The 25,150-nt window shown below is 51.2% G+C and overlaps 2 protein-coding genes across 11 annotated transcripts in view; both read left to right on the top strand.

The window, feature by feature from the left end:
- Positions 1-9,545, top strand: part of SIN3A (SIN3 transcription regulator family member A) — a 100,321-nt gene extending 90,776 nt beyond the window's left edge. For 6 of the 7 annotated variants that reach the window (XM_066278242.1, XM_066278243.1, XM_066278240.1 and 3 more), the window contains 2 exons: positions 5,154-5,361; positions 8,195-9,545. In XM_066278242.1, the coding sequence (XP_066134339.1) occupies positions 5,154-5,361; positions 8,195-8,425 (439 nt within the window). In that variant the 3' untranslated portion in view covers positions 8,426-9,545. The remainder of the gene's footprint in view (positions 1-5,153; positions 5,362-8,194) is intronic. The other variant, XM_066278237.1, reaches the window with a different exon arrangement.
- Positions 9,546-11,370: 1,825 nt separating this feature from the next.
- MAN2C1 (mannosidase alpha class 2C member 1) lies at positions 11,371-24,798 on the top strand. Of its 4 annotated transcripts, XM_066278244.1 has the most exons (26): positions 11,372-11,793; positions 12,024-12,149; positions 12,832-12,955; positions 14,637-14,707; positions 16,883-17,060; positions 17,348-17,537; positions 18,994-19,100; positions 19,286-19,396; positions 19,738-19,830; positions 19,957-20,073; positions 20,291-20,386; positions 20,492-20,637; positions 20,993-21,116; positions 21,444-21,565; positions 21,683-21,768; positions 21,883-22,038; positions 22,219-22,316; positions 22,483-22,577; positions 22,798-22,902; positions 22,996-23,152; positions 23,244-23,387; positions 23,752-23,861; positions 23,964-24,043; positions 24,166-24,314; positions 24,404-24,513; positions 24,592-24,798. In XM_066278244.1, exons 1-26 carry the CDS (start codon positions 11,408-11,410, stop codon positions 24,716-24,718), a joined length of 3,408 nt encoding a protein of 1,135 aa, XP_066134341.1. In that variant the 5' UTR covers positions 11,372-11,407; the 3' UTR covers positions 24,719-24,798. The 4 variants fall into 4 exon arrangements, 2 of the variants coding, with proteins under 2 accessions (XP_066134342.1, XP_066134341.1); XR_010731463.1 differs by lacking the exon at positions 24,166-24,314 and having other exon boundaries at positions 11,371-11,793; XM_066278245.1 differs by lacking the exon at positions 12,024-12,149 and having other exon boundaries at positions 11,371-11,793.
- The last annotated feature ends 352 nt before the right edge of the window (positions 24,799-25,150 follow it).

The raw sequence follows: 25,150 nt of genomic DNA, 5'->3' as shown, positions 1-25,150 counted from the left end.
GTTTTTATAGTTTCAATTTCCTTGGTAATATATTCTTTGTGTTCATTGAGTTGTTTTCTAAGCTCCCTAAATTGCCTTTCTGTGTTTTCTTGTATATCTCTGAGTATTTTTAGGATTTCTATTTTAAATTCTCTGTCATTTAGCTCCAAGGTTTCCAATATATTAAATTTTTTCTCCATAGATTTTTCCTCATCTATCTGTGTTACCATTCTTTCTTTTGTATTCATGATATTTGATTTTCTCTTAATGGCATCTGAGGGTGGTTTTGTTGATAGTATTAATGAGATTTAATAAAGAATAAAAAGTTAAAAAAATTAAAAAGAATTTAAAAAAAATTTATTTCCCCCCCTCTTTTTTCCTTCTCTTCACCTCTCCCCTTCTTCTTGAGAAAATCTTGTGGTGAACTGTGAATTATATTGTGCTAAATAGAACAAACAATACCTATAATAGAGGGCCTGAGTTGGGGAGAAGTAATAAAGGGGCAAAAAAGGGGGTATGGACCCACAAAATGCAAATAAGGAAAAAATTTGGGTCAAGAATAAAATGATTTGCTTTTAGGTGTTGGTTGACTAAGAGATATGATGAGATGAATAAGAGGGAAACAGGAAAAAGGGGGGAAATTTTTAAAAATTACTATTGTATTTAGTGGAATAAGAACTAGATAAAATGGAGAGCCAGGGTTGGGAGCACTGCTAGTGAGTTAAAAAAGCAAAATAAAAAAACTCCAAAGCGCCACAAACATAAGTTTGAGTCCCAGATAAAATAATTTGTTCGTTATTGAGGATTGAATGAGAGGAGACGTAAAGGAGAAAGGAAGAAACTAATATAGAAGGAGAAAAGAAAGAGAGGGAAAAAAAGAGGGAACCACTAAAAGAAGAAAAAAGAAAAAAAAGGAGAGAGAGAGAGAGAGTTAAGGGTTTTGGAATGCAACCCTCATAGAGAGAAAGGAAGAAGACAGAAAAGATAATGGGAGATGTAACACTTATGGGTAGTGTAGTTCAAGGAGAGGAGAAAGTAAGACCGGCAGAGAATTAAATGACCAAATTGGAAGAGGAAAAAGTAATCAAGACATGAAGATAAGAGAAACAAACGAACAAATATAATAAAATGGGATAGTTTATAAAGTCTGTGGATTATTCTTGATTTTGAGAGGTTATCTTCTTGCTCCTTCTTTTCTCTCCCTCTTCCTGGTCGGTGATTCTGTACCCCGAGTTCTGCCCCTTTGGCACGCTCAGGTAGAGGTTTGCAGTTGATAAGTCTCTATGGCAATGTCATATATTGGGCTTCAGTCTCGTTGGCAGTTGAGGTTCATTAGCATTTGTAGGCTCCGACAGTGAGAGAGTCCGTGTTCCCGGAGCCTCTCTCCTAGTCTTTCCTTTCTGAATTAGTAGCCTGATGATCTAGCTATGGGGTTGTTGCTGCCTCTGCCTGGAGAGCAAGAGGCTCAAAGAGCTGGCAAATCCCCACTGTATTCCCACTCCGTGCAGGACTCTGGGTAATGCTCAATCAGTCAGAGCTGCTAGCATAATCAGGCGGGGCTTCCGCCCACACAAAGACCTCTGACTCTGCCCCTCTGTCCGGTAACATGGGCGCATGGAGGAATCTCTCGCTCACTATTTGCGCTCACCAACCAGGATATGGAGCAAGCCGCCTCTCACTCCGAATGAGACCCCCACCCGCACGGAAAAGTCTCAGCGTTGGAATTAGCTCTCGCTCCCTCCCCGTGCGCGGCTTTTTCAGTGTGCTGGGGCGGCCCGAGATTCTGCTTTCGGCCCACACAAAGGCCCCTGACTCTGCCCCTCTGTCCGGGAACATGGGCACCCACTCCCGGGGCACTTGGAGGAATCTCTCGCCCACTCTCCGTGCGTGCTGACCAGGAGATCAGGCCAGCTGCCTCTCACTCTGAGTGAGACCCCCACCCACATGGAAAAGTTCCTGCATTGGAATTAGCTCTCGCTCCCTCCCTGTGCGCCGGCTTTTTCAAGGCGCTGGGGCGCCCCAAGATTCTGCTTTCGGCCCACACATAAGGCCTCTGACTCTGCCCCGCTGCCAGGTAACATGGGCGGCCACTCCCGGGGCTCTAGGAGGAATCTCTCGCCCACTATCAGTGCGCGCTGACCAGGAGATCGGGGCGGATGGCTGTCCCGAGTGCCTTTCTTTATCTGGATTTGGCACGAGCGTTAGCTTGTATTGACTGGGTTGCCACAAGCACAGTTTTTCCTCGGCTTGGATGTCCGTGCCACAGCCTGGTTCGGCCGTTTGTGCCATGGCCTGGATCTATTCACCCCCTTTGCCCGCTTTAGTTCCTATACTCTCAGTTCCCAGTGAAAGCAGTCCTTATTTAGGTTAGTGAGGAAGGCGGAGTGTTTCCCCCTCCTTATTTCCTTCGGGGTTTGATTATATATTTAGCCAATTTTTCGCTCGACCATACCTTCACATGTATTGCGGAACATCTGGAGGCTCCAAGGATAGATTTTTCTGTTTCTGGTTGAAGATCTTGTTGAGTTTTTGGGGAGATTTATCGGTATCACTCCTTATAGCGCCATTACTCTGACGTCATTCTGCTGCATTCTTTTGTTTGTGTGAAGTAGGGGAGAAAATCTAGCGTTACTCAGATATGCAGTCAGAAAAAATTTCATGTCCTTTTATATAATTGTGGCTATTCTTTGATCTGACAACAAAACTCTTTAGGTAGTAGTCCATTCAAGGTCACTTGCAGTATCAATAAAAATACCAATGATCTTTTCATACAGTTATGTCAGACCCTTGGTTTATCTAGTCATTTCAATTTTTTTATGCATGATTTAAAAACTTGATGCAATTGGTCATTTGGAAAATAATTCACTAAGTTACACAGACCTACCAACTGTTTACACATTTTCATTTTACAGTATGCAAAAAAATTACATTTTTTAATATTGCCATTGACCTCATCAAACACATCATTAAGTAATGGGAATCTGTCAGCTCATGGTGGCAAGAACCAGTTTACCAAGCTCAGTTTCACTTGAAAGTTTAAATACTATTATTGGCAACAAAAATGTGCAGTTATTTTCCTTAAAGTGCCAAGTTCCCATGTTCATTTTCGAGAAAATATGTACCCAGTATCCTAGACTGACTAGTCAGTTGTACTTTGAAGTAAAATTTGTGAACCATTTGCAATGTAAGCAGAACTTAAGTGACCTTTCTTCAAGGGTTCTGTTGCATGTCAACACACAGAAGTGCTTCCTGTGTGGTCCCCATTGCACCACACAGCATACTAAAACAATGTGAATTGAGGTGATCGGCTTTAAATTTTTTATTATGATTTTAGAGAGAGGAAGGGAGAGACAGACAGAGGCAGGAACATCGATCTGTTCCTGTTTATGCCCTGATTGGGGATTGACAGGATCAAACCAGCAACCTTTGCACTTCTGGATGGTGTTCTAATCAACCAAGCTATCCTGTCAGGGCAAGGGCTTTATTTTTTAAATGTTACTTCTTCATTAAGGACATTCTTTTATTTCATTGTATTTTTTACTCTTTTTTTTTAATTGGATTTACTGGGATCAAAGACTTTTAATTTTATTTTTAGAGAGCGAGCCAGGGAGACAGGAAGGGAGAGAGAGGGAGGAGAGAGATGAGAAGCATCAACTCATAGTTGCTCCACATTAGTTGCTCATTGATTGCTCCTCGTATGTACCTTGAGGGGTGGGGGATGTGGAGCTCAAGCTGAGCCAGTGACCTTGGGATCTTGTCAGTGATCCTGTTTCACTAAAGCTGAAAACCTCGGGGTTTCGAACCAGGGACTTCAGCATTCTGGGTTGACTCTCTCCACAGCACAACCACAGGTCAGGCTCAAAGACATTCTTATTTTTTATGTGAGAGCAAGAGAGAAGGGAGAGAGATTAGAAGCATTAACTCAACTCATAGTTGCATCACATTAGTTGTTCATTGATTTTTTTTCTGGTAAGCACCTTGACGGGGTGGGGGCGGCTCAAATCAAGCCAGTGACCTCTTGCTCAAGCCAGAGACCTTGAGATCATGTCAGGGAGCCTGCACTCAAGCCAGCGACCTCAGGGTTTCAAACCTGGAACCTCAGCATCCTAGATTGATGCTCTGTCCACTGCACCACCAGCAGTCAGGCCAAAGGCATTCTTAAGTGAAGCCATCTTTCTTTTTAATTGCAGTGCATAGCCAGAGAAGAATACAAGGATGTCTAAGGGTAGTTGGGTGCCACCACCAGCATTTTATCCACCATTACTTTTGCACTGCAAGTGCAAATATTAATGCAGTTAAAAATAAAGCAAGTAATGTTTTAGTAGTATTATGAAAGTAGTTTTGATTTTACAGACCTCCTGAAAAGGGTTTTGGGACTGCCAAAGGTCCTTCCTTGGACCAGAGAACTTGCTGTCCTACAGAAATAGATGTATACAAAGATATTCACTGAAACAGTGCTTTTAATAAAATAACATTGCCAACGGTATAATTGCTTAGTTAACAACCTTTCTCTGCTTATTGCTGGAGAATTAATACCTACCTGGTATTAACAACTACCAGGGTATCCGTTGGTGTTTATTTCCTTTCCTATGTATGTAGAATAGTATTTAGTTATGTACTATCTTTGGAAGACTTGAACAAATAGGGCATTCAAATAAGTTTCTGTGCTCTGGTTACGATGCAGAAAACCTAACTGATTCCTGTTAAGGAAAGATTCAATTCAGGCACATTCCTCTGCAGCCAGTGAAGAGAATGAATGTGTCAAATCTATGTGTAGTGAAATTTTAAAAATCTTTATAAGAATTGGTGAAAAACTGAGAATAAAAGAGTGTGATCTGATTTTGTTGTGAACAAATTCCAGAAGGAGGACCATAGCAATGATTACATACATTATTTCAGAGAGACCATTGAAGCTGCAAACAGGCTTCTTCTGCCTGGGCAAGTGGGATTTGAAGAATCAAGGGTAAAAAGTGGTTGACTCTTTCTGCTTTTTATCCTGTTTATCCCTGCAGGTGAAAGGTTTTTTTACAATTAAACCATTTATACATGTTTTGTATGTGTGTCACTAAAATTGTGACAAGTGCAATGAAGGAATGTAATAAAGAAACCTCATGGGGGTGTCATGGGAATCTGTATGGACCAGCTCTTATCTTTCAGGGCTTTCTGCTTTGTAGGAACTTGCGGCGAATCCGGAAGTGTCAACGTGGTCGAGAACAGCAGGAAAAGGAAGGAAAAGACGGAAACAGCAAGAAGAGCATGGAAAACGTGGATAGCCTGGACAAGCTGGAGTGCAGGTTTAAGCTCAACTCCTACAAGATGGTGTATGTAATTAAGTCTGAAGACTACATGTATCGAAGGACCGCCTTGCTCCGGGCACATCAGGTGAGAACCTCTCTCAAACCAGTACCCGCTTACTCCACAGGCTTCTGTGTTTTTTTCCTTTATGAAAACCTCCATTTGGGTTTGAGAACTGTTGAGCGAGCCAGTTTATTGGGTTATTGAGCTACAGACTGTGTGACTTAAACCACAGCAATGTATGGTCTCAAGAGTTCAGAAAGGTAGAAGTCCAGGGTTCAAAGTGTTGGCAAAATGGGTTTGAAATGTCAGAGGGTGTGGAGGAGAAGGTTTTGCTTGCCTCCTCTAGGCTCTGGTGGCTGGCTGGACCCGGAGGTGCTCCTTGGCTTGCAGATATCTGCCTTCATCTTCACATGGCATTGTCCCTGTGTGCGTGTCTCTGTCAAAATTTCCCCCACTTACACTGCATTATGGGTTCATTTGCTAACAGCGTGACCTCACCTGCAGACTAATGATTTCTGCAGCAACCTTATTTTCAAACAAGGTCACATTCTGAGGTGTATTGAGAGTTAGGACTTGAGCATATGAATTTGGAGGTGGGGGACAAATAAACCCATAACAGCTGGTGGCACTTTCCAGCGAAGCTCCAGCATTTACTTTTAGGTGGTGGTGCTTGTGTGAAGCCTGTTTACAGGTGCCGCCCACGTTGTGAAAGCTCCCTGGTGCACTTATGTTCCGGGTGCTGAGCCAGGCCCTAGGACTGCAACACCAAGTAGAGCGTGTGCGGCAGTGTGATGTGCGCCGTCAAGGAAAGAAGCTGGGTGAAATGAGCACAAGTGATAGTCATGCAAGCCCAGCTTTTGTTGGGAGAGACCTCTTTAAGGTATTGCTTGAGGCCTGAGCAGTGAGTGATAAGGATCCCTCCTGGTGAAGAGTGTAGGTTGATACTTTCTGGCACAGGAAACTAGTGCAAGGCTGGGAAGGAGGAACGCCTGAGAAACTAAAGCCATCAGTGTGGCTTGAGCCTTAATGTGAAATGTGTGCAGATAGAAGGGTAGGTTGAGGCCTCATTGCTTAGTCTTGTAGGCCATGGTTTGGATTGTCTTTGAAGTACATTGGGGCATGTTGACAAAGGTGGCTTGGACGGCTGTGAGAAGACTGGGACTCTGGACACAAAGCTGGAAGGGCAGAGGCCACTCGAGACTACTCTAGTCCAAAGGTGAGATGATGTCCCGGGCTAACCAAGAGGTAGCAGTGGAACTAAGGATTAGACAGACTGGAAATAAAATGTTGGAGACACAGTTGTCAGGTAATGATCAGATTCCCATTTGAGGAAAGAAAAGGAAAACATCAAGGATGGTGCATGGCAATTTCCGTTGAGTTTATTTGTTTTGCTTAAGTGGGAAGTTTCGGGATACATCTGTTAATAAGATGAGATTACCATGTTTCAGGGGCAAATCAAGTACTTTTTATTTTTTGATCAAGCACTGTTTTGAAACTGGTTAAGTTTGAAAGGACAATAAAACTTTGAAGTGGGGCCCTGGCTGACCAGCTCAGTGGGTAGAGCATCAGCCTGGCATGCGGATATTCTGGGTTTGATCCCCGGTCAGGGAATACATGTGAGAAGCCACTGTCTGCTTCTCTTCCTCTCCCTCTCCTCCTCTCTCTCTCTTCCTTTCCCGCAGCCAGTGGCCCGACTGGTTTGAGCATTGGCCACGGACACTGAGGTCAGCTTGGCAGTTGCTGGGTGGATCCAGGTCAGGGTGCGTGCAAGGTGCATGTCCACGCTGGAGTCTGTGTCACTATCTCCCCTCCTCTCATAAAGGGCGAGAGGAAGGAAATTAAAAAAAAAAACAACATTCAAGTGGAAGAAGCTAGGCAGATTGGGGGGGGAGGGGTTAATTGATTTTGGAGAGAGGTTGAAGCACAGATTTGTTGTTCCGCTTATGCATTCATTGGTTGATGCTGGTATGTGCTTTTGACCAGTAATCGATCTGTATCCTTGGCATATCAGGATGATTCTCTGCCTAACTGAGCTACCCAGCCAGGGCTGGATGGACAGTTTAATTCACTTCTCTCATGGTGCTGTGTGCTGTATATCTGTGTCTCTGATTATTTGGAGAGTTGGTCAACCCCACATTTCATCCTTTTACCCTACTCTGCCTTGAACATGGCACCAATAAATATTTTCAGGATTCATAGGTAGGGACATAAACTTCCACTGCAGATCTGCTGTACCTGGCACTCTGCTGGGCAGGGTGGGGTAATGCTGTGAGGGAGAGTGGGTTTTGATTTTTTTTTTTTTTTTTTTTTTTTTTTAGAGAGGGGAGGGGGAGATGGGGGGAGGAGCAAGAAGCATCAACTCCCATATGTGCCTTGACCAGGCAAGCCCAATGTTTTGAACCGGCAACCTCAGTGTTCCAGGTCGATGCTTTATCCACCGTACCACCACAGGCCAGGCTGGAGAGTGGGTTTTGAGCCGTTGACTTTGTGTCTTGTTACTTAGTGGTGGGTTGCCATGTACTGATAGCAATGACTGACAGCCATAGCTCATGTCTCACTTGTTGCTAATTTTGAACTATAGATTGATGGAAACAAGGAAATCTGTATTTTTATCAAGTTCCCAGGTGATACTAAAGAATGCTAAAATTAAGCTTGTTCTGCCCAGACCCTATGTTGGCCTTTCTCTGGTGGCTGAGTGGGTTCTGACTCTTTATATAAGCTCTATGTTCTAACCCTCTTTCAGTTCTCTTCTTTAAACACAGATTCCTCTTGCCCTCCACCCCCCGATAGGAACTTGAGCCCACATCTTTCCTTTGCTCTTTAAGGGGTTAATTGGGATTTGTATTTGAAGGGGTTTTTTTGGTTCTAGTTCACATTTTTTTGTTTGTTTTTTTCTTTTGCTTGTTTTATTTTGCAGTCCCATGAGCGTGTAAGCAAGAGGCTACATCAGAGATTCCAGGCTTGGGTAGATAAATGGACCAAGGAGCATGTGCCCCGTGAAATGGCAGCGGAGACCAGCAAGTGGCTCATGGGTGAAGGGTTGGAGGGCCTGGTGCCCTGTACCACCACCTGTGACACAGAGACTCTGCATTTTGTGAGCATTAACAAGTACCGTGTCAAATACGGCACAGTGTTCAAAACCCCATAACTGCACAGCCAGAGCAGACAACTTGAGGGTGGTGTGTGTGGGGTCCACGTGCCCTCACACCCACTGAAGAAATGAGGAAGATGCCTTTCAAGCCTCACCGGCCTCTCTGGGACATGGCACCTGATTTGTGTGTGCAGCCTGGCACCAAGTGGGCTACATGTAATTAACATGGGTACCTTACAAAGCCGGATCTGGGACTTTCCCAGGGGTTGGGTCATGTCCTCCTGCGCTGGAGGGAAAGACATCCGTGCAGAGACACGTGGCTTGCTCGCACACACCAGCAGAGCTAAGACTGGGGTCTCCCAGGGCCTGTTCACACCTCGGCTAGATGAGCATACATTGACAGACATCCTGGGGAAGGACTCCTGCTCAGATGGGTTGTTACTCTGACGGTCTCTGCTCCTCTTCTCCCCTCAAAAGGGGAACAAAACTGGATTTTATTTTTTCCTGGTCACTCAAGCACATCTAGAGCATCTGTTAGATTTTTATCTGGGACTCACAGTTTGGCTTTGGGAGTGATCATCTTGTGGTTTTGAGTCCTGATGAGTCCCTTGCTTGCCTCCCTTTTACTCCTTCCTGGTTATCAACCTCAACAAGCTCACATCGGTCCTTTTTAGCTCCCATGGGACTGTTTTGTACCTGCTTCTTTACAAGTCTGCCCTAGTGCCATCCACCAGCTTTACTCTCTTCACACACACAATTTTAACTTGGTTTCCCTTTTTTTGTAAATAATGTATATACTGTCAATTTTTTTATTAAAAGAAATATGCTTTGATGTGCTAGCATAACTGCTCTACCTTCTTGTGTATCATAGTTCTGTGTGGCTTCAGATCCTAGTACCTTGAACAGGTGTGCAAGACAGCTATTACACTTCTTACCAAAGGGAGTTCCCATTGTAGTAATTCTGTGTAAAATTTGTCTTTCTCTTGCTCCAACTTTTTTTTTTCTTTTTCTTTTTTTGTAAATAAATAAAGCTTGGTTCTTAAGGAATAAACTTGCAACCCAAGTCCCTTTTCCTCACCAGAGAACTACTGTGGAACAGGGATTTGGGCTCAGTTCCTTATCCACGGTTTACCAGCATGCTTTTTGCTTTAGTTTAGTAGTCAATTGCTCTTATCTCAAGTCAAAATATTCCAAATTTTTGAAGGAGAATACTTTATTCTTTTAGTACATGTGTTTCTCTGGGTAAGTTGTCTAGCTATATAGTTTGTATTTCTCTGTGTTTTTTTGTTCCTTAATCTTTATCGGAATGGGGCAAAGAATTCAGACACCAAACCAGTATTTGGAAAGAAGAGTATATAAGGCATGTATGGTATAAGTGGGGGGTTGGGAGGGAAATTACTTCCTGGAAATGAAATACATATTTTTTAATTACATAAATTTAAACTGGTAGGCATTTAAACATGAGTGATTACGGTTTTTATATGTTTATATGAAAATCTGTTGGATTTTCCTCCAGGAGCCATTTACCTTAATAATAGTTGTCAAGTAACCAACAGTGTTTCCTATGGTTTTGTTTACTTTTTTGATTTATACTGCCCCCCCCCCACACACACACACACACACCAAAAACTAACAGATTTTTGGCTCTGGACTTCCAACATACATCATGGACTTCTCTGACGTTTTTGTTTGCATATGGCAGTGGGATGAAAAGGTGACACAAGAGACTGAACCCAGAAATTCAGGGTGGCAAAAGAGCCTCTGGCAGGAGGTTGTAGGGTGAAGCTGGGGCAGGACCTGACTTGGAGATAGAGTGATACTTACTGGCTGTGGAGGGGAGAGCTCCGAGTTCCCCAGTGGTATCTCACCTATTCCCCACTGCTTCTTCAAGAATGATCAGGATGGGGCCCCAGCTGTTGCTGTCCCTGCACAGGGTCGCGTTCAGGGGACCTGCTTGCCGGCCAAGAACAGGATTTCAGGGTGAGTTCAGGAGAAAACCCCATCCCAGCATTGCAACCAAAAAGAAGTGGCTACTTCACCTACAGGCAGGGTTTTTTGTGTTTTTTTTTTTTGTGTGTATTTTTCTGAAGCTGGAAACGGGGAGAGACAGACAGACTCCCACATGCGCCTGACCGGGATCCACCTGGCACGCCCACCAGGGGTGGAGCTCTTCCCACCAGGGGGCGATGCTCTGCCCCTCCGGGGCATCGGGGCATCGCTCTGCCGAGACCAGAGCCACTCTAACGCCTGGGGCAGAGGCCAAGGAGCCATCCCCAGTGCCTGGGCCAGGGCCATCTTTGCTCCAATGGAGCCTTGGCTGCAGGAGGGGAAGAGAGAGACAGAGAGGAAGAAGGGGGTGGGGGGTGGAGAAGCAAATGGGCGCTTCTCCTATGTGCCCTGGCCGGGAATCGAACCCGGGTCCCCCGCACGCCAGGCCAACGCTCTACCGCTGAGCCAACCGGCCTGGGCCACAGGCAGGGTTTTTTCACAAGCAGTTTCTATCCCTCGGGTGGCCTGACACCCAGCCTGTAGTACAGCCGGTTTTTTATTCTAAATTATGTTGGATATTGTGTCCTCAGTTACTTGTGATTTGCATTTGAAGTGTAAATTTGATTTGGTCAGTATTTTCCTTAAGATACAAGGGCTAGTGCTGTGTATATATTTTTCTTAGTTGTGGTTGTATAGACAAGAACTCTCCGAGGATCCTAGGAGGGGGAAAGCTGCCAGTGGGTTGCTAGGGTGACGTGACAGTGCAATTAGAGGTGTCTGGCGTTGCACCTCTCTGCGCTCCAGCCCTGTCTGTAACTGTAACAAGACCCCTGTCTATCGGGGTCTTGGATGCCATGACTAACGGGCCATCTCAAATCAAACTAGTTCCAGCGTCCTTGGTGACGACCGACAGCCGTACACACACAGCGGGTGGTGGAGGAAGTGGAGGTCGCCCGGTACACGACCCTGCCTTAGCCCTGCATTCTCGGAGTTCCGGCTCTCGCGTTAACAGTGGCCACGCCGGGACTAGAGGGCCGGGCTCCCACCGCGATGCCGAGACTGCGATCTGCTGCAGCCGCGTTTCACGGTTCCATGTCTGTCCCGGTAGTTTGGAAAAACCGAGTGCCATCCGACCCGGTGACCTGCCCGCCCGCGGAGCCAGAATGCCCCGGAAGCGCCTGCGCGCGGCTCACAGTTCCGGGCAGCGTGCTTCCGACAGCAGCGTGCTTCCGACAGCAGGGGTGCTGCATAAAGGAGGCCCGCAAGCTTAGACCCGGAACCTTGGGACAGCCGCACTGGTGGGGCCGGGACCTTCCGGGGGAGGGCCACGCGGCGGCCATGGCGGCGCCGGCTTTGAAGCATCGGCGCACGGCGCTGGAGCGGATAGAGAAGTTCGTGTCGCCTCTCTACTTCACCGACTGCAACCTGCGCGGCAGGTGTGGCCCTGTCCAGGCGCCGGCTGCCGTGCCCGCGTCCCACCGTCCTTCCCGGGCGGGCTCAGCCGGGGCCACAGCACCGCCCTCGGCGGACGGCCCGGCCTGGGGGAGAGCGGGAGGGCGGGACGCCGCGCGTGGGGCAGCGGGGCGGCGGTCGCGCGTCCCACCCGCCGGCTGCCCATGGCAGAGACCAGGCTCCGAGCGTGCGCCCACCGGCTCCTCCTGCCCAGGCTCTTCGGGGACAGCTGCCCAGTGGCCGCGCTTTCCAGCTTTTTGACGCCCGAGAGGCTTCCTTATCAGGTGGCGGTCCAGCAGGACTTCCGCCCTGCACAGGTCGGCGACAGCTTCGGACCCACGTGGGTAACGCCCAGGACCAGGGCGGGGCCGGGGAACGTCTCTGGACTCTCAGGCTACCGGCCACACCTCCGTGGTCTGTCAGCCCTTGGCCCTGAACAGCCAGTTGGGGCTGCGCAGCACCCTCTGTTGGCTTCACGGAAGAGTTCCTAACCCCTTTCTCCCGGGGTCTGGACGCCCAGTAGGAAATTCGGCATTCAAGGGCAGCTCATAAAGCCTGACTCCTCTGCCTTATTCCCCCACCTTCTGCATACGCTTTTTTTCTTCCTTCCTTCCTTCCTCCCTCCCTCCGTCCCTCCCTCCCTTCCTTTCTCCTTTCTTTTCTTCCTTCCTCCCTCCCTCCCTCCCTCCTTCCCTCCTTCCCTCCTTCCCTTGACTGGGGAGCTACAACTCTGGGGGGGGGGGGGCTGCAGCAGAACAAGTGACCCCTTGCTCAAGCCAGCGACCCCGCACTCAGGCTGGTGAGCCCGCACTCCAGCTGGCAACCTCAGAGTCTTGAACCTAGGTCCTTTACATCCCAGTCCGATGCTCTATCCACTGTGCCTGGTTAGGCCACCTTGCTCCTTTCTTGTCAGTCAACTCTGAATACCTTGTGATGCACAGAGAAAGGCTTAAGCCCCTACAGACTCTTCATCGAAGAACAGGGCTTCCACCCTGAGGCCCGTCCAACTGCCTCTCTTGCAGGTGGTGGACCTGTTGGTTCCGGGTGGAGCTGACCATCCCAGAGGCATGGGTAGGTCAGGAAGTTCACCTTCGCTGGGAAAGTGATGGAGAAGGCCTGGTGTGGCGTGATGGGGAACCAGTCCAGGTAAGGGGCCTTGAACTGGGTACAGGCATGGCCACCTTTCAGCTCTGGGCTCTATCTGCAGGGCAGTATCAGGATTTCAGGATTGGGGAAGTTGCTGCTTCAGTCCCTCTAATATAGGGTAGGTTAAATGGATGGCTTTTGGGTCACAACATAATTTAGTCCTAAACCAACCCTGCCATTCAGTTGCCTACCTTCTCATTCTGGGCTGAAAATAGTTACTAATCAAGTACCATAATAAGTACAGCAGATCCATTTATTAACCCTCTGCTAGGTGCCAGACTGCTAGCTTTGCAGACCACATCACTTTTTATTTTTAGTTTTTATTGCTTGTTTTTATTATGTATAATATTTACTATGGGGAAAACTTTCAAACAGTTCTGAATAATATAAAGAAATTTTTTTTTTTTTTTTCAGAGACAGAGTCAGAGAGAGGGATAGACACGGACAGACAGGAACGGAGAGATGAGAAGCACCAATCATTAGTTTTTTGTTGTGCGTTGCAACACCTTAGTTGTTCATTGATTGCTTTCTCATATGTGCCTTGACTGCAGGCCCTCAGCAGACCTAGTAACCCCTTGTTCGAGCCAGCAACCTTGGGCTCAAGCTGGTGAGCCTTTTGCTCAAACCAGATGAGCCAGCACCCAAGCTAGCAACCTTGGGGTCTCGAACCTGGGTCTTCCCACGTTCCAGTCCGACGCTTTATCCACTGCGCCACCGCCTGGTCAGGCGGAAAAAAAAATTTTAAGTGAGAAGAAGGGAGATAGTAAGACAGACTCTCACATGCACCTGGCTAGGATCCACCTGACAACCCCTGTCTGGGCTGCTGCTTGAATCAACTGAGCTATTTTTACCACCTGAGTCTGACATGGACCAACTGAGCCATCCTCACTGCCCAAGTCCAATGCTTGAACCAGTTGAGCCACTGGTTGCTGGAGGGGAAGAGGGAGAGAAAGGGGAGGTGGAGGGAAGAAGCAGATGGTCCCTTCTACCATGTGCCCCGAGTAGGAATTGAACCTGGGACACCCATAGGCCAGGCCAACACTACCCACTTAGCCACCAGCCAGGGCCTAAAGTAAAAATTAAACCCCTCTTCCCCAGATAGAACCACTACTAAGTGTCTTGTTTATGCATCTAACAATATATTCATAATCCTATGTGCTGGATTTTTTTAACCCTTTATAGATTAAGAAGCTTGAAACATGTAGAGGTTAGTTCACTTATTCAGTTCGCACAACTTCCAATTGGACTTTCAAGGTAGGGCTATTGTCCTACCTTTATGACAGAGCCCTCTCTCCATTGGCTCAGTGGATGTCTCTTGAGTGCCCTCTCCGGGTTAGGCCCTATACTAAGCACTGGGGATATAGCAGGGAGTGAGAGAAACTTGTCCCTGACTTTATAGAGTTTCTCTTTAGATATCTCAGGAGTACAGAGGCCACCAGAAGCCATACCAAGTCTCCTGATGCCTGCTGAAGACCCTTTCCATAAGACCAGGGGCTTTTCTGCTGGTACCATTTGATAAGTCATGGTGCTGGCTGCCATCAGGATTGGGGCACCTGGTACCAGAAGTCCCTGAGTTATCAATCTTGGCCTTGTCTGGAAAAGAGAAGACAAAGCTAGAGACAGGTAGGGGGTCTTGAACTGTTCAAAAGCCTCAGGCCCTCTTTCATTCCATTTCCATCAGGGTTTGACCAAAGAGGGGGATAAGACCAGCTATGTCCTGACTGACAGGCTAGGAGAAGGAGACCCCCGGAGGTGAGTGAATCCCTGTGCCCTGGTTGACCAAGGGCTGTGGAGGAAGGGACATCAGTGGGGGAGGACACATTAGTGGAAGGTAGGGTCTGGAATGATCTTAGATACACACTCACTTCTAGTACACTCTAGTTCACTTCTAGTACATCCTCAAATCTCAAAGGTTTGTATTGTTTTGTTTTTAGCAAGAAAGAGGGAGAGGCCTGACCTGTGGTGGTGCAGTGGATAAAGCGTCGACCTAGAAATGCTGAGGTCGCCGGTTCGAAACCCTGGGCTTGCCTGGTCAAGGCACATATGGGAGTTGATGCTCCTAGCTCCTCCCCACCTTCTCTCTCTGTCTCTCTCTCCTCTCTCTCTCCTCTGTCTCTTTCTCCCTTTCTCTCTCCTCTCTAAAATGAATAAGAAAAGAAAAAGAGAGAGAGAGAGAGGCAGACAGGAAGGGAGAGAGATGAGAAGCATCAACTCATAGTTGCAGCATTTTAGTTGTCCATTGATTGCTTTCTCATATGTGCCTTGACCGGGGGGCTACAGCAGAACAAGTGAGCCCTTCCTTAAGCCAGCGACTTTAGGCATAAGCCAACAACCTTTGGGCTCAAGCCAGCTACCATGATCCCATACTCAAGCTGGTGACCTCAGGGTTTTGAACCGGGTCCGCAGCATCCCAGGTCAGTGCTCTGTCCACTGCACCACCACCTGGCAGGCTCAAAGTTTATTTTTTAACTTTTTCTTTTTGTTTTTTTTACAGAGACAGAGAGAGAGAGTCAAAGCGAGGGATAGACAGGGACAGACAGACAGGAACGGAGAGATGAGAAGCATCAATCATTAGTTTTTCATTGCACATTGCAACACCTTAGTTGTTCATTGATTGCTCTACCATGTGCCTTGACTGCGGGCCTTCAGCAGATCGAGTAACCCCTTGCTTGAGCCAGCAACCTCGGGCTCAAGCTTGAGCTTTTGCTCAAACCAGATGAGCCCGCACTCAAGCTGCCAACCTTGGGGTCTCAAACCTGGGTCTTCCGCATCCCAGTCCGATGCTCTATCCACTGTGCCACCGCCTGGTCAGGCAAAGTTTATTTTTTAAAAGCAGGATTTTTGTTTCCTGGCTATAAAAAGAATTTGCCTTCTTACAAGAAAAGCACAAAGAAGTAAATACCTCCACTTATCCCACACCTAGAGATGACTATTCTTCACATCTTATAACATTTATAGAACACTGTGTCTGATGCTTTCAGACTCTGGGACTGTGCTGGAGACTGATGTGGGCCTCTACCGCAAGGGGACTTACACATGCGTAGACGATTACAAAACCAAATAGGGCTCTAAGAAGACACTGAGGGCTCACTGTGAGGACTTTGTTCCAGACCTAGCAGTGGGTGGGAAGGGGTCAGGAATGGCCCTGATGCCCAACATGCTACCCCAAAGAACAGCCTGCCCTCTGTTAACCAGTGGGTATCTGCTGTGGGAGGTCTACACATGTTTTTATAATATTTTTAATATTTTTCTGAAGTTGGAAACGGGAAGGCAGTCAGACAGACTCCCACATGCGCCCAACCGGGATCCACTCGGCATGCCCACCAGGGAGCGATGCTCTGCCCATCTGGGGCATTGCTCTTTCGAGACCAGAGCCATTCTAGCGCCTGAGGCTGAGGCCATGGAGCCATCCTCAGCGCCCAGGCCAACTTTGCTCCAATGGAGCCTTGGCTGCAAAGGGGAAGAGAGAGAGAGGAAGGAAAGGGGGAGGGATGGAGAAGCAGATGGGCGCTTCTCCTGTGTGCCCTGGCCGGAAATCAAACCCGGGACTCCTGCACGCCAAGCCGATGCTCTACCACTGAGCCAACCGGCCAGGGCCTCCACACATGTTTTTAATATGCAAAGAGTTCTGAGACTGAGGCAGTGCTTTGTAAAGCCAGCTTTGGGAACAGGAGGCTGAATGGCAATGTGGCTCCCACGGTCCCAGTCTGGGCTGCTTGTTCTTGTTAGCCATGGTAGAGCTCTCATCACCACGTGGGCTCAGGCTGGTACTCCTACTGGGAATCTCTTGCACACAGACTTGACCTATTGTGGGATCCTGGAGGTCAATGGGGAGGGTCATCTGGATGCCTCCTCCATCCTCCCTCCCCATTCCCCCAGAGGTTTCTGCCAGTCTGTTGGCCTAAGACTGCTTACCCACACTTGTAGCCTGACCCTGTATGTGGAAGTTGCCTGCAACGGGCTCCTGGGGGCTGGAAAGAGCACCCTGATCGCTGCCCCAGATCCAGAGAAGAGGTTCCAGGTGAGCCGGGCTGAGCTGGCCTTGTTCCACCGGGATGTCCACAAGCTCCTGGTGGATCTGGAGCTGCTGCTGGGCATGGCCAAGGTACTGGACACTCTACCCCTCCTGGTCACTCTCTAGAACTTCAGCCAGGTTGTTTCTTGGGTCAGATTGTCAGGAATGCAGGATAAGGAGTGTTTCTGGCTGCCCTAGAGTTGGCAGGCTCCCCTGTGTAAAGGGGAGAAGGGACATAGTCCTGAGCAAGGGAACCAGCATGAATGGGTAAAGTAGGTAGGGAAGAGCTCGGCTGAGGACCCTTGGAGATCAGCTGGGCCTAGTTCTGGGGATTCCGCCTGCTAGAGATGGGGATTAAGAGACAGACCCTGCTGCAGGGCCTCGGGGAAGACGATCAGCGCAGCTTCCAGGCCCTGTACACAGCCAACGCAATTGTGAACGTCTGTGACCCTGCCCAACCCGAAACCTTCCCGGTGGCCCAGGACCTGGCCTCCAGGTTCTTTGGCCAACATGGCGGTGAAAGCCAGCATACCATCCATGCCATGGGGCACTGCCACATCGACACAGGTAGGGGGGCAGCTAGCCAGGTTGGCTGGGGCAGGCAGGAGTTACCACAAAGCCCTGGCTGTGCTCTGGGTCCTCAGCGAGTTCTTGCCCCTCTCGGGCCTCAGCCTCTCTACTTGTAAAATGGGGAAGCGGCTGAACTGTGGGCTTTGCTAGGCATAGTTTCATTTATTCTTTCAACAAAATCTGATGCCCCATGTGACCCACACTGGATACTGGAGGGCACTTTTTTTTTTTTTTTTTTTTTCATTTTAGAGGGGCGGGGGAGCAGGAAGCATCAACTCCCATATGTGCCTTGACCAGACAAGTGCAGGGTTTTGAACCGGTGACCTCAGTAATCCAGGTTGACACTTTATCCACGGTGCCATCACAGGTCAGGCCTGGAGGGCATGTTTATAGAGACTGATGATCAAAATGGACACAGTTGGGACCATGATGGAGGGAAGTATGGGGGACTGGAGAGCCCAGAAGAGGCATTTAACCCAACTGGGTTGAGGGAATTCAAGCAGGGCTTTTCGGAGGAGGTGGCCATGAGCTGAGTGAGGACGACTAAGAGTTTTTTTGAGTGCCCCTGTCATCAGAGATGATCAATGTGGAAGTCATAGAGGGGTTTTCTTGGAAGGGTCCAGGGTTCAGTTCTGAACCTAATGAATTTACAGTATCTATGAGACTTACAGGAAATCCACTTTTTTTTTCTAAATGAGAGGAGGGAAGATAGACCCCCACATGCACCCTGACCAGGATCCACCCAGTAACCCCGTCTGGGGCCGATGCTGAAATCAGCCAAGCTATCCTCAGTACCCGCAGCCAACACTCAAACCAGTCGAGCCACTGGCTGTGAGAAGGGGAAGAGAGAGGAGGAGGAGGGATGCCCTAACCAGGGATCAAACCTGGGACATCCTCACACTGGGCCAACGCTCTATCCACTGGGCCAACTGGCCAGGGCCAAAATCCACAATTTTTCATGAGCTCCCAAAGGTGCTGATTCTGATGCAGCTAAAGCTTCTGGATAACAGGATAACAGAGTGAGGACTTTCTCTGATATGCCAATGTGTTGGGTGGAGGGTGGTGGCTCTGGCCTGGTGATCAAGGAGCTGAGGTGCTTCATCTAGGACTACTGACCAGGCAAGGTCCATCTTGGTGAGTTGTGCCCTCTGTTCTGGGATAGCCATCTGATAGGATTCTCTCTGGGGGCATCTAACCCTCATGGATGAGGCTAGTCCAGGGTTTGGAGCCTCCCTTTCCTACCCCTGCTTCCACCTCACAGGGGTGATCTGAAGAGAGCAATGCCACAGGGCTTTGTGGGCAAAGTGGCTGGGATAGGAATAGGACTAGGGAGACCCTAGAGGCCCAGGCTGGGCCTGCTCGGGCTGCTGGAGGACAGAGGTGGCTCTGGATGTCTGTGTAGAGCTGAGGATTTTGGTGTCCTCCCTCCACCCTCTACCACCTCCCCATCCAGCCTGGCTATGGCCCTTCAAGGAGACCGTGCGGAAGTGCGCCCGGAGCTGGGCAACAGCCATGCAGCTCATGGAGCAGAACCCTGAGTTCACTTTTGTCTGCTCTCAGGTCAGAGGGGTGTCCATGTGGGCACACCCAGAAGCCCAGCAGGTCCAAGAGTGGGGTTCTGAGGGCCACCCCAGCCCAAGGGACAGGGTTCTTCCCCACCCTCCACTGCCCACTGGGCCCAGATACTTGACCCTAGATGGGGTTCTGATCACTTCTGGTGTAACTCCTGCCCCTGTGCCTCGCAGGCACAGCAGCTCGAGTGGGTGAAGAGCCACTACCCTGGCCTGTACGCCCGGCTTCAGGAGTTCGCCTGCCGTGGTCAGTTTGTGCCCGTGGGGGGCACCTGGGTGGAGATGGTAAGTGCAGTCTGCACACCCTCAGCGTAGGGCCACAGTGTCATGGATTCCCCTCCTCGGTGTTCTGCAGGCCCTTAACAACCCCTCTGTGACAAGGCCTGGGACTCCTAGAGGGAGGAGGGTCTTAAGTACTGTGGGGTGCTATCTGCATGACCCATTTCAAACTCACCTCCAGCAGGTAGATGGTCAGATGTGAAGCCAGGGGATGGATGCTTCCTGGGTGCTAGCCATAAGCCCTGGGTCAGGGCCCAGGGTTCTCCTGATGGGGTAGGGCAGCCTGAGCTCCTGCATCTTCCCCAGCTGATGCTGACCCTGGCTGACCCCTCTTCCCTCACCGCCAGGATGGGAACCTGCCCAGTGGGGAGGCCATGGTGAGGCAGTTCCTGCAGGGCCAGAACTTCTTCCTGCAGGAGTTTGGGAAGACATGCTCTGAGGTAGGCTGGGGGCTGCTGTGCCTTCCAGCAGGTGAGACTGGAGCCTGATCTGGAGAGAGGGGGGCTGCGGCAGGGCTATTCCAACAGGATCCCTGTTCCCATGCCCCAGAGGCCCTTTTCCCACAGTTCTGGCTGCCAGACACATTTGGCTACTCAGCACAGCTTCCCCAGATCATGCGCGGCTGTGGTATCAGGCATTTCCTGACCCAAAAACTGAGTTGGAACTTGGTGAACACATTCCCGGTGAGCAGACTCAAGGGGATCACGTTTGAGTGGGCCTGGGTCCCACCTGGCCCATTCATCTCTCCCCAGGCTTATTTAGAGTTCCTGGACAGACCCCCACCCAGAGAGGGCATGCCTCCTCCAGGGTCACACAAGGGGTATGGTAGGACCAGAAGGCACAACTCTGCCTCAGCCCTCACATGAGCCTCTCTCTGCCTGTGCCTCTGCCTGCCTGCAGCACCATACCTTCTTCTGGGAAGGGCTGGATGGCTCCCGTGTGCTGGCCCACTTCCCACCTGGTGACTCATACGGGATGGAGGGCACTGTGGAGGAGGTGAGAAAGCACCTGGTGGTCAAGGTGGGGGCAAGGAGGTAGGCTGGAGAAGACTGGGTGTCCCGTCCTAGGCTGAACCATACTGACCTGCCTCTGACTGTCCAGGTGCTAAAGACCGTGGCCAAAAACCGGGACAAAGGGCGGACCAACCACAGTGCCTTCCTCTTCGGCTTTGGGGATGGGGGCGGTGGCCCCACCCAGACCATGGTGGACCGCTTGAAGCGTCTATATAATACAGATGGGCTGCCCAGGTCAGGCCTGGCCCACCACAGCCCTCACTGAGCTGCTCACTCAGCCCTTGCCCTGAGCCCTTCTTTCTGCTCAGACATTGGAAACCCTTTCCAATGGGCCTGTCCTGCTCCACTTCTGGACTATGGGCTTCTCCCAGCTTCTGCCTTGGGGATGGGGTGGCGGGGGAGCTGAGGCTGGAAACAGGCTTAAAGTCACCTGAGAGAACTCTCCTGGGATTTCCAGAGCTGGCTTTGTGGAGACAGCATTCTGGGGACAGCTCCTTTGGGGGCTGGATCTCATGTCTTCTCTGGGTTGGATGAAGGGTGAGCCACATGGCCCCCAAGGCTGGGAGACACAGCATGCAGTCTCCCTCAGGGTACAGCTGTCTTCTCCGGTGCGACTCTTCTCTGCACTGGACAACGACTCAGGGCAGCTGTGCACATGGGTTGGGGAGCTCTTCCTGGAGCTGCATAATGGCACCTACACCACCCATGCCCAGGTCAGGAGCTATTTCCTCAGCCGAGCAGGGAAGGTGTGCCCTTGATCCGTAGGGGTTATGAAGGAATCGGGATAGAGCCCGCCCAGATCAGGGGCAGGAGGCTTGTGCTCCAAGGAGGAACTGAACTGAGAGAAGTGTAAGGGAAGGTGGGGTCAGGCCTGGAGGAGGGTGCATAGAGTGCAAGAGGCATTTGGGACATCACTCACCAGAGGCTTTATCCAGGAGGCCCCAGGCAGCCATCGGGCCGTGAGCCAGGGTGGGCTCTGGAAGGTGTGCTGGCTTGAGCGGACTTGGGACACCCTTCTCACCCCCGCTTTCCGGGTTTAGATCAAGAAGGGGAACCGGGAGTGTGAACGCATCCTGCACGATGTGGAGCTGCTCAGCAGCCTGGCCCTGGCTCGCAGTGCCCAGTTCCTGTACCCAGCAGCAGAGCTACAGGACCTCTGGAGGTCAGCTTGGCCCTGCCCTGTCACCACTCGCCTCTCCCCAGATGCTTCTGTGGCTGCCCCTCAGTCTTCACTCTCCCCACCCTCCTGGCCTTCCTCATCCCTGCCCTTGACCTGCAGGCTACTGCTTCTGAACCAGTTTCATGACGTGGTCACTGGGAGCTGCATTCAACTGGTGGCAGAGGAAGCCATGTGCCACTACGAAGGTTAGGCTGAGAACGCTCCAACACCGGGGCCGAGCCTGAAGTGTCTTCCACCTGCAGGACAGTCAGGTCATCACAGACCCATTGCCCTCTTGTGACCAACCGGTTTCTCCTCAGACATCCGTTCCCATGGCAACACACTTCTCAGCTCTGCGGCCAAAGCCCTGTGTGCAGGGGAACCAGGTCCCGAGGGCCTCCTCATCATCAACACGCTGCCCTGGAATCGAACAGAAGTGCTGGCCCTGCCCAGGCCTGGCGGGGCCCACAACCTAGGTATGCTCTGGGAACATGGGTCCCTACTGCTTACTGCAAGAGGGATGGAGGCCAGACTGAGAGTTGGGAACACTACCCTGGGGTGTCCCAAGCTGGAGAGTAGCAGGAGTAACCCCCCATCCCGGAGCGAGGCTCCCGGAAGTCAGAGAGGCTGCACTGATGCCCAGGCCTCATCTCCAGCCCTGGTGAAAGTGCCCAGCATGGGTTATGCTCCTGCTCCTGCCCCCACCTCACAACAGCCTCTGCTGCCCCAACAGCCTGTGTTTGTTGTGCAAGAGGTGAGTGCCAAGAAGTTGGGGTGGGGCAGGGCTGCCCAGGAACATCCTTAACTCAGGGGTCCTGAGCTACCCAGGCTGGAGCCAGTAATGAAGTGGGGCAAGGGGGGCGCTGCTGTTAGTGTGGGAAGCCCCTGCCAACTCAGTTTCAAGGACCCTTTCTGCCAAGACTGATGGTTCTGTGACTCTGGACAACGGCATCATCCGCGTGAGACTGGACCCGACTGGTCGCCTGACGTCCCTGGTGCTGGTGGCCTCTGGCAGGTGCCAGCTTCTCATTGCCCTCTTCCATGGTCTGGCAGGTGGATCCTAGACCCCCATCCCCACTGTTCCCTGGCCACAGCACTGCCCACAACAGCCCAGCAGTGGCTCTGGACTGGGGAGCCCCTGTCCCTACCTACCCTGGCCTCCCCCCCCACACATCGAGCACCTGGAGAGACTGAGGCCATCCAGTTGTGAAGCACCAATCCCCATCTCCTTCCAGGGAGGCTATTGCTGAGGGCGCCGTGGGGAACCAGTTTGTGCTGTTTGACGACATCCCCCTATACTGGGATGCATGGGATGTCATGGATTACCACCTGGAGACACGGTGCGGGTGGGCAGGGTGTTGGGGAGCATACAAGCCTATTGGGGTCCCTCTATCAGCTGATCCTGGCTTACTGCCTCCCACCTTTGCCCCCAGGAAGCCAGTGCTGGGTCAGGCGGGGACCCTGGCAGTGGGCACTGAAGGTGGCCTGAGGGGCAGTGCATGGTTCCTACTGCAGATCAGCCCTAACAGTCGGCTCAGCCAGGAGGTCGTGCTGGACATGGGCTGCCCCTATGTCCGCTTCCACACTGAGGTAGCAGGGGATGGGGGGTGGCCGTCTCTCCAGGTATGTCTAGTAGGGAGGGCCAGCCCAGGCCTCTCCCCTCACCTGTACCCTACTCCAGGTACACTGGCATGAAGCCCACAAATTCCTGAAGGTGGAGGTCCCTGCCCGTGTTCGGAGCCCCCAGGCCACCTATGAGATCCAGTTTGGGCACCTACAGCGGCCTACCCACTACAACACCTCTTGGGACTGGGCTCGATTTGAGGTCTGACGTGGGTGCAGGGGGTGGCGTAGGGTTGGATTCTCCCTGGCAGGGTAGGGGGTACTAGTTGTGTGGAATCGGGACAGTGTAGGGAGGAGCAGTATTTGCTGGTTCCTAACACATGTACCAGGCATTGTGTTAAATGCTTTGTTGTTTAGTTTGATGCCTGTGTCTATTTGGTGAGCCAAGTACTATTCTCCCCACTTCACAGGTGAGGGACTAAGCATAGGCAGAGTGGGTGGTGTGTCCAGGCCTCCTCCTGTGAGAGCTGGAGTTTGGTCCTGGGGGCCCAGAGCTGGCCCTCACTTCATGATGGGAGCAAAAGGAGCAGGCAGGGCCACCAAGCGGATCTGGGATGTGCCCCCAGGTGTGGGCGCACCGCTGGATGGACCTGTCAGAGCATGGCTTTGGGCTGGCCCTGCTCAATGACTGCAAGTACGGTGCATCAGTCAGGGGCAGCGTCCTCAGCCTCTCGCTGTGAGTGGTGTGCCCGCAGGCCTGAGGCCAGTGTGGGGTGGCATGGGGGTGTGGGTCTTCTGAAACAAACTCCAGCCTGGCCCATTTTCCCCCTCCCTGCAGCCTGCGGGCGCCTAAGTCCCCCGATGCCACCGCTGACATAGGGCGCCATGAGTTCACATATGCACTGATGCCGCACAAGGGTGAGTGCTACCTCGCCCCTTTGCCCCTGTCTGAGCCTGGGTTTCTCCAGCGGTTGGTGGGAAAAACAGCCCTGTGCCCCTACCCACTTCTGCACCACGCATCCCTTCCTGGCCTGTGCCAGGCTCCTTCCAGGATGCAGGCGTCATCCAAGCAGCCTACAGCCTCAACTTCCCGCTGCTGGTGCTGCCTACCCTGGGCCCAGTGCCCACGGCCTCCTGGAGCGCCTTCTATGTGTCCTCACCTGCTGTGGTGCTAGAGACGGTCAAGCAGGCAAGGGCTGGGTCTGGGTCAAGCTGGGCCAGGGTGGGTGGTGTCTGAGGTCTGCCACAGCCCCACCCACCATCCCCTCCCCTCGGCAGGCCGAGACCAGCCCCCAGGGCCACACGCTGGTGCTCAGGCTGTATGAGGCCCACGGTAGCCACGTGGACTGCTGGCTGTACACGTGGCTGCCAGTTCAGGAGGCTGTCCTGTGAGTGGGGTGCCAGGTGTAGGGTGGGGGGGGGGGTCTTGCTCTCACTGGATCCTCATGGTCCCTCCTGTTCCACAGCTGCAACCTCCTGGAGCAGCGAGACCCTGCTGGCCACCTGCCCCTTAGGGATGCCCGCCTGAAGTTGACCTTTACTCCCTTCCAAGTGCAGTCCCTGTTGCTTGTGCTGCAGCCACCACCGAGTTGAGCCCTGACAGTGGGCACTGTTCATGGAAGGCTCTGGGGCTGCCTTCCCAGACAATTGAACAATAAATCCTTGGTTCAGGACCCTGCTGGTGACTCCCACTCTCTCCCCTTTGGGTCCATCCTCACGCTGTGGGGGGAGATTTTTTTCCCAAGCATCTGGGGGAAGGGGCAAAATCTAAGGTGTCTGTGTGTACAGGATCTGGGTTGCAGCCCCCATGAGAAGGGGGGGGGTATCAATCACCACAAGGGGAGAGCATGGACACAAAGCCCCCTTGGAGGAGAGCACCAGGGTCAGGGTCTCTGCCGCATCTCCAAGGGGCTGTCCCTATAGAGAGCCAGGCTTTGGGGGCTGGGGTGGGCTCAGCTTGCGTTAGTGATCATGTGGCTGTTTGGTACTCAGAGCCAGGCAACAGGCCCTCCTAACCTGGCCATG

This window comes from Saccopteryx bilineata, chromosome 4 (genome assembly GCF_036850765.1).
Source record: "Saccopteryx bilineata isolate mSacBil1 chromosome 4, mSacBil1_pri_phased_curated, whole genome shotgun sequence".
NCBI classification, from domain to species: domain Eukaryota; kingdom Metazoa; phylum Chordata; class Mammalia; order Chiroptera; family Emballonuridae; genus Saccopteryx; species Saccopteryx bilineata.
Note: the sequence above shows the minus strand (reverse complement) of the source record. Positions and strands in the feature narration are given on the sequence as shown.

Excerpts from the sequence above, each read along its gene's own strand:
- MAN2C1 (XM_066278244.1), top strand. The coding sequence starts at position 11,408 with ATGCCGAGACTGCGATCTGCTGCAGCCGCGTTTCACGGTTCCATGTCT. Across the intron at positions 17,538-18,993 it reads GCACTGCCACATCGACACAG|CCTGGCTATGGCCCTTCAAG; the intron begins GTAGGGGGGCAG and ends CTCCCCATCCAG. Across the intron at positions 23,862-23,963 it reads AGCGTCCTCAGCCTCTCGCT|CCTGCGGGCGCCTAAGTCCC; the intron begins GTGAGTGGTGTG and ends CCCTCCCTGCAG.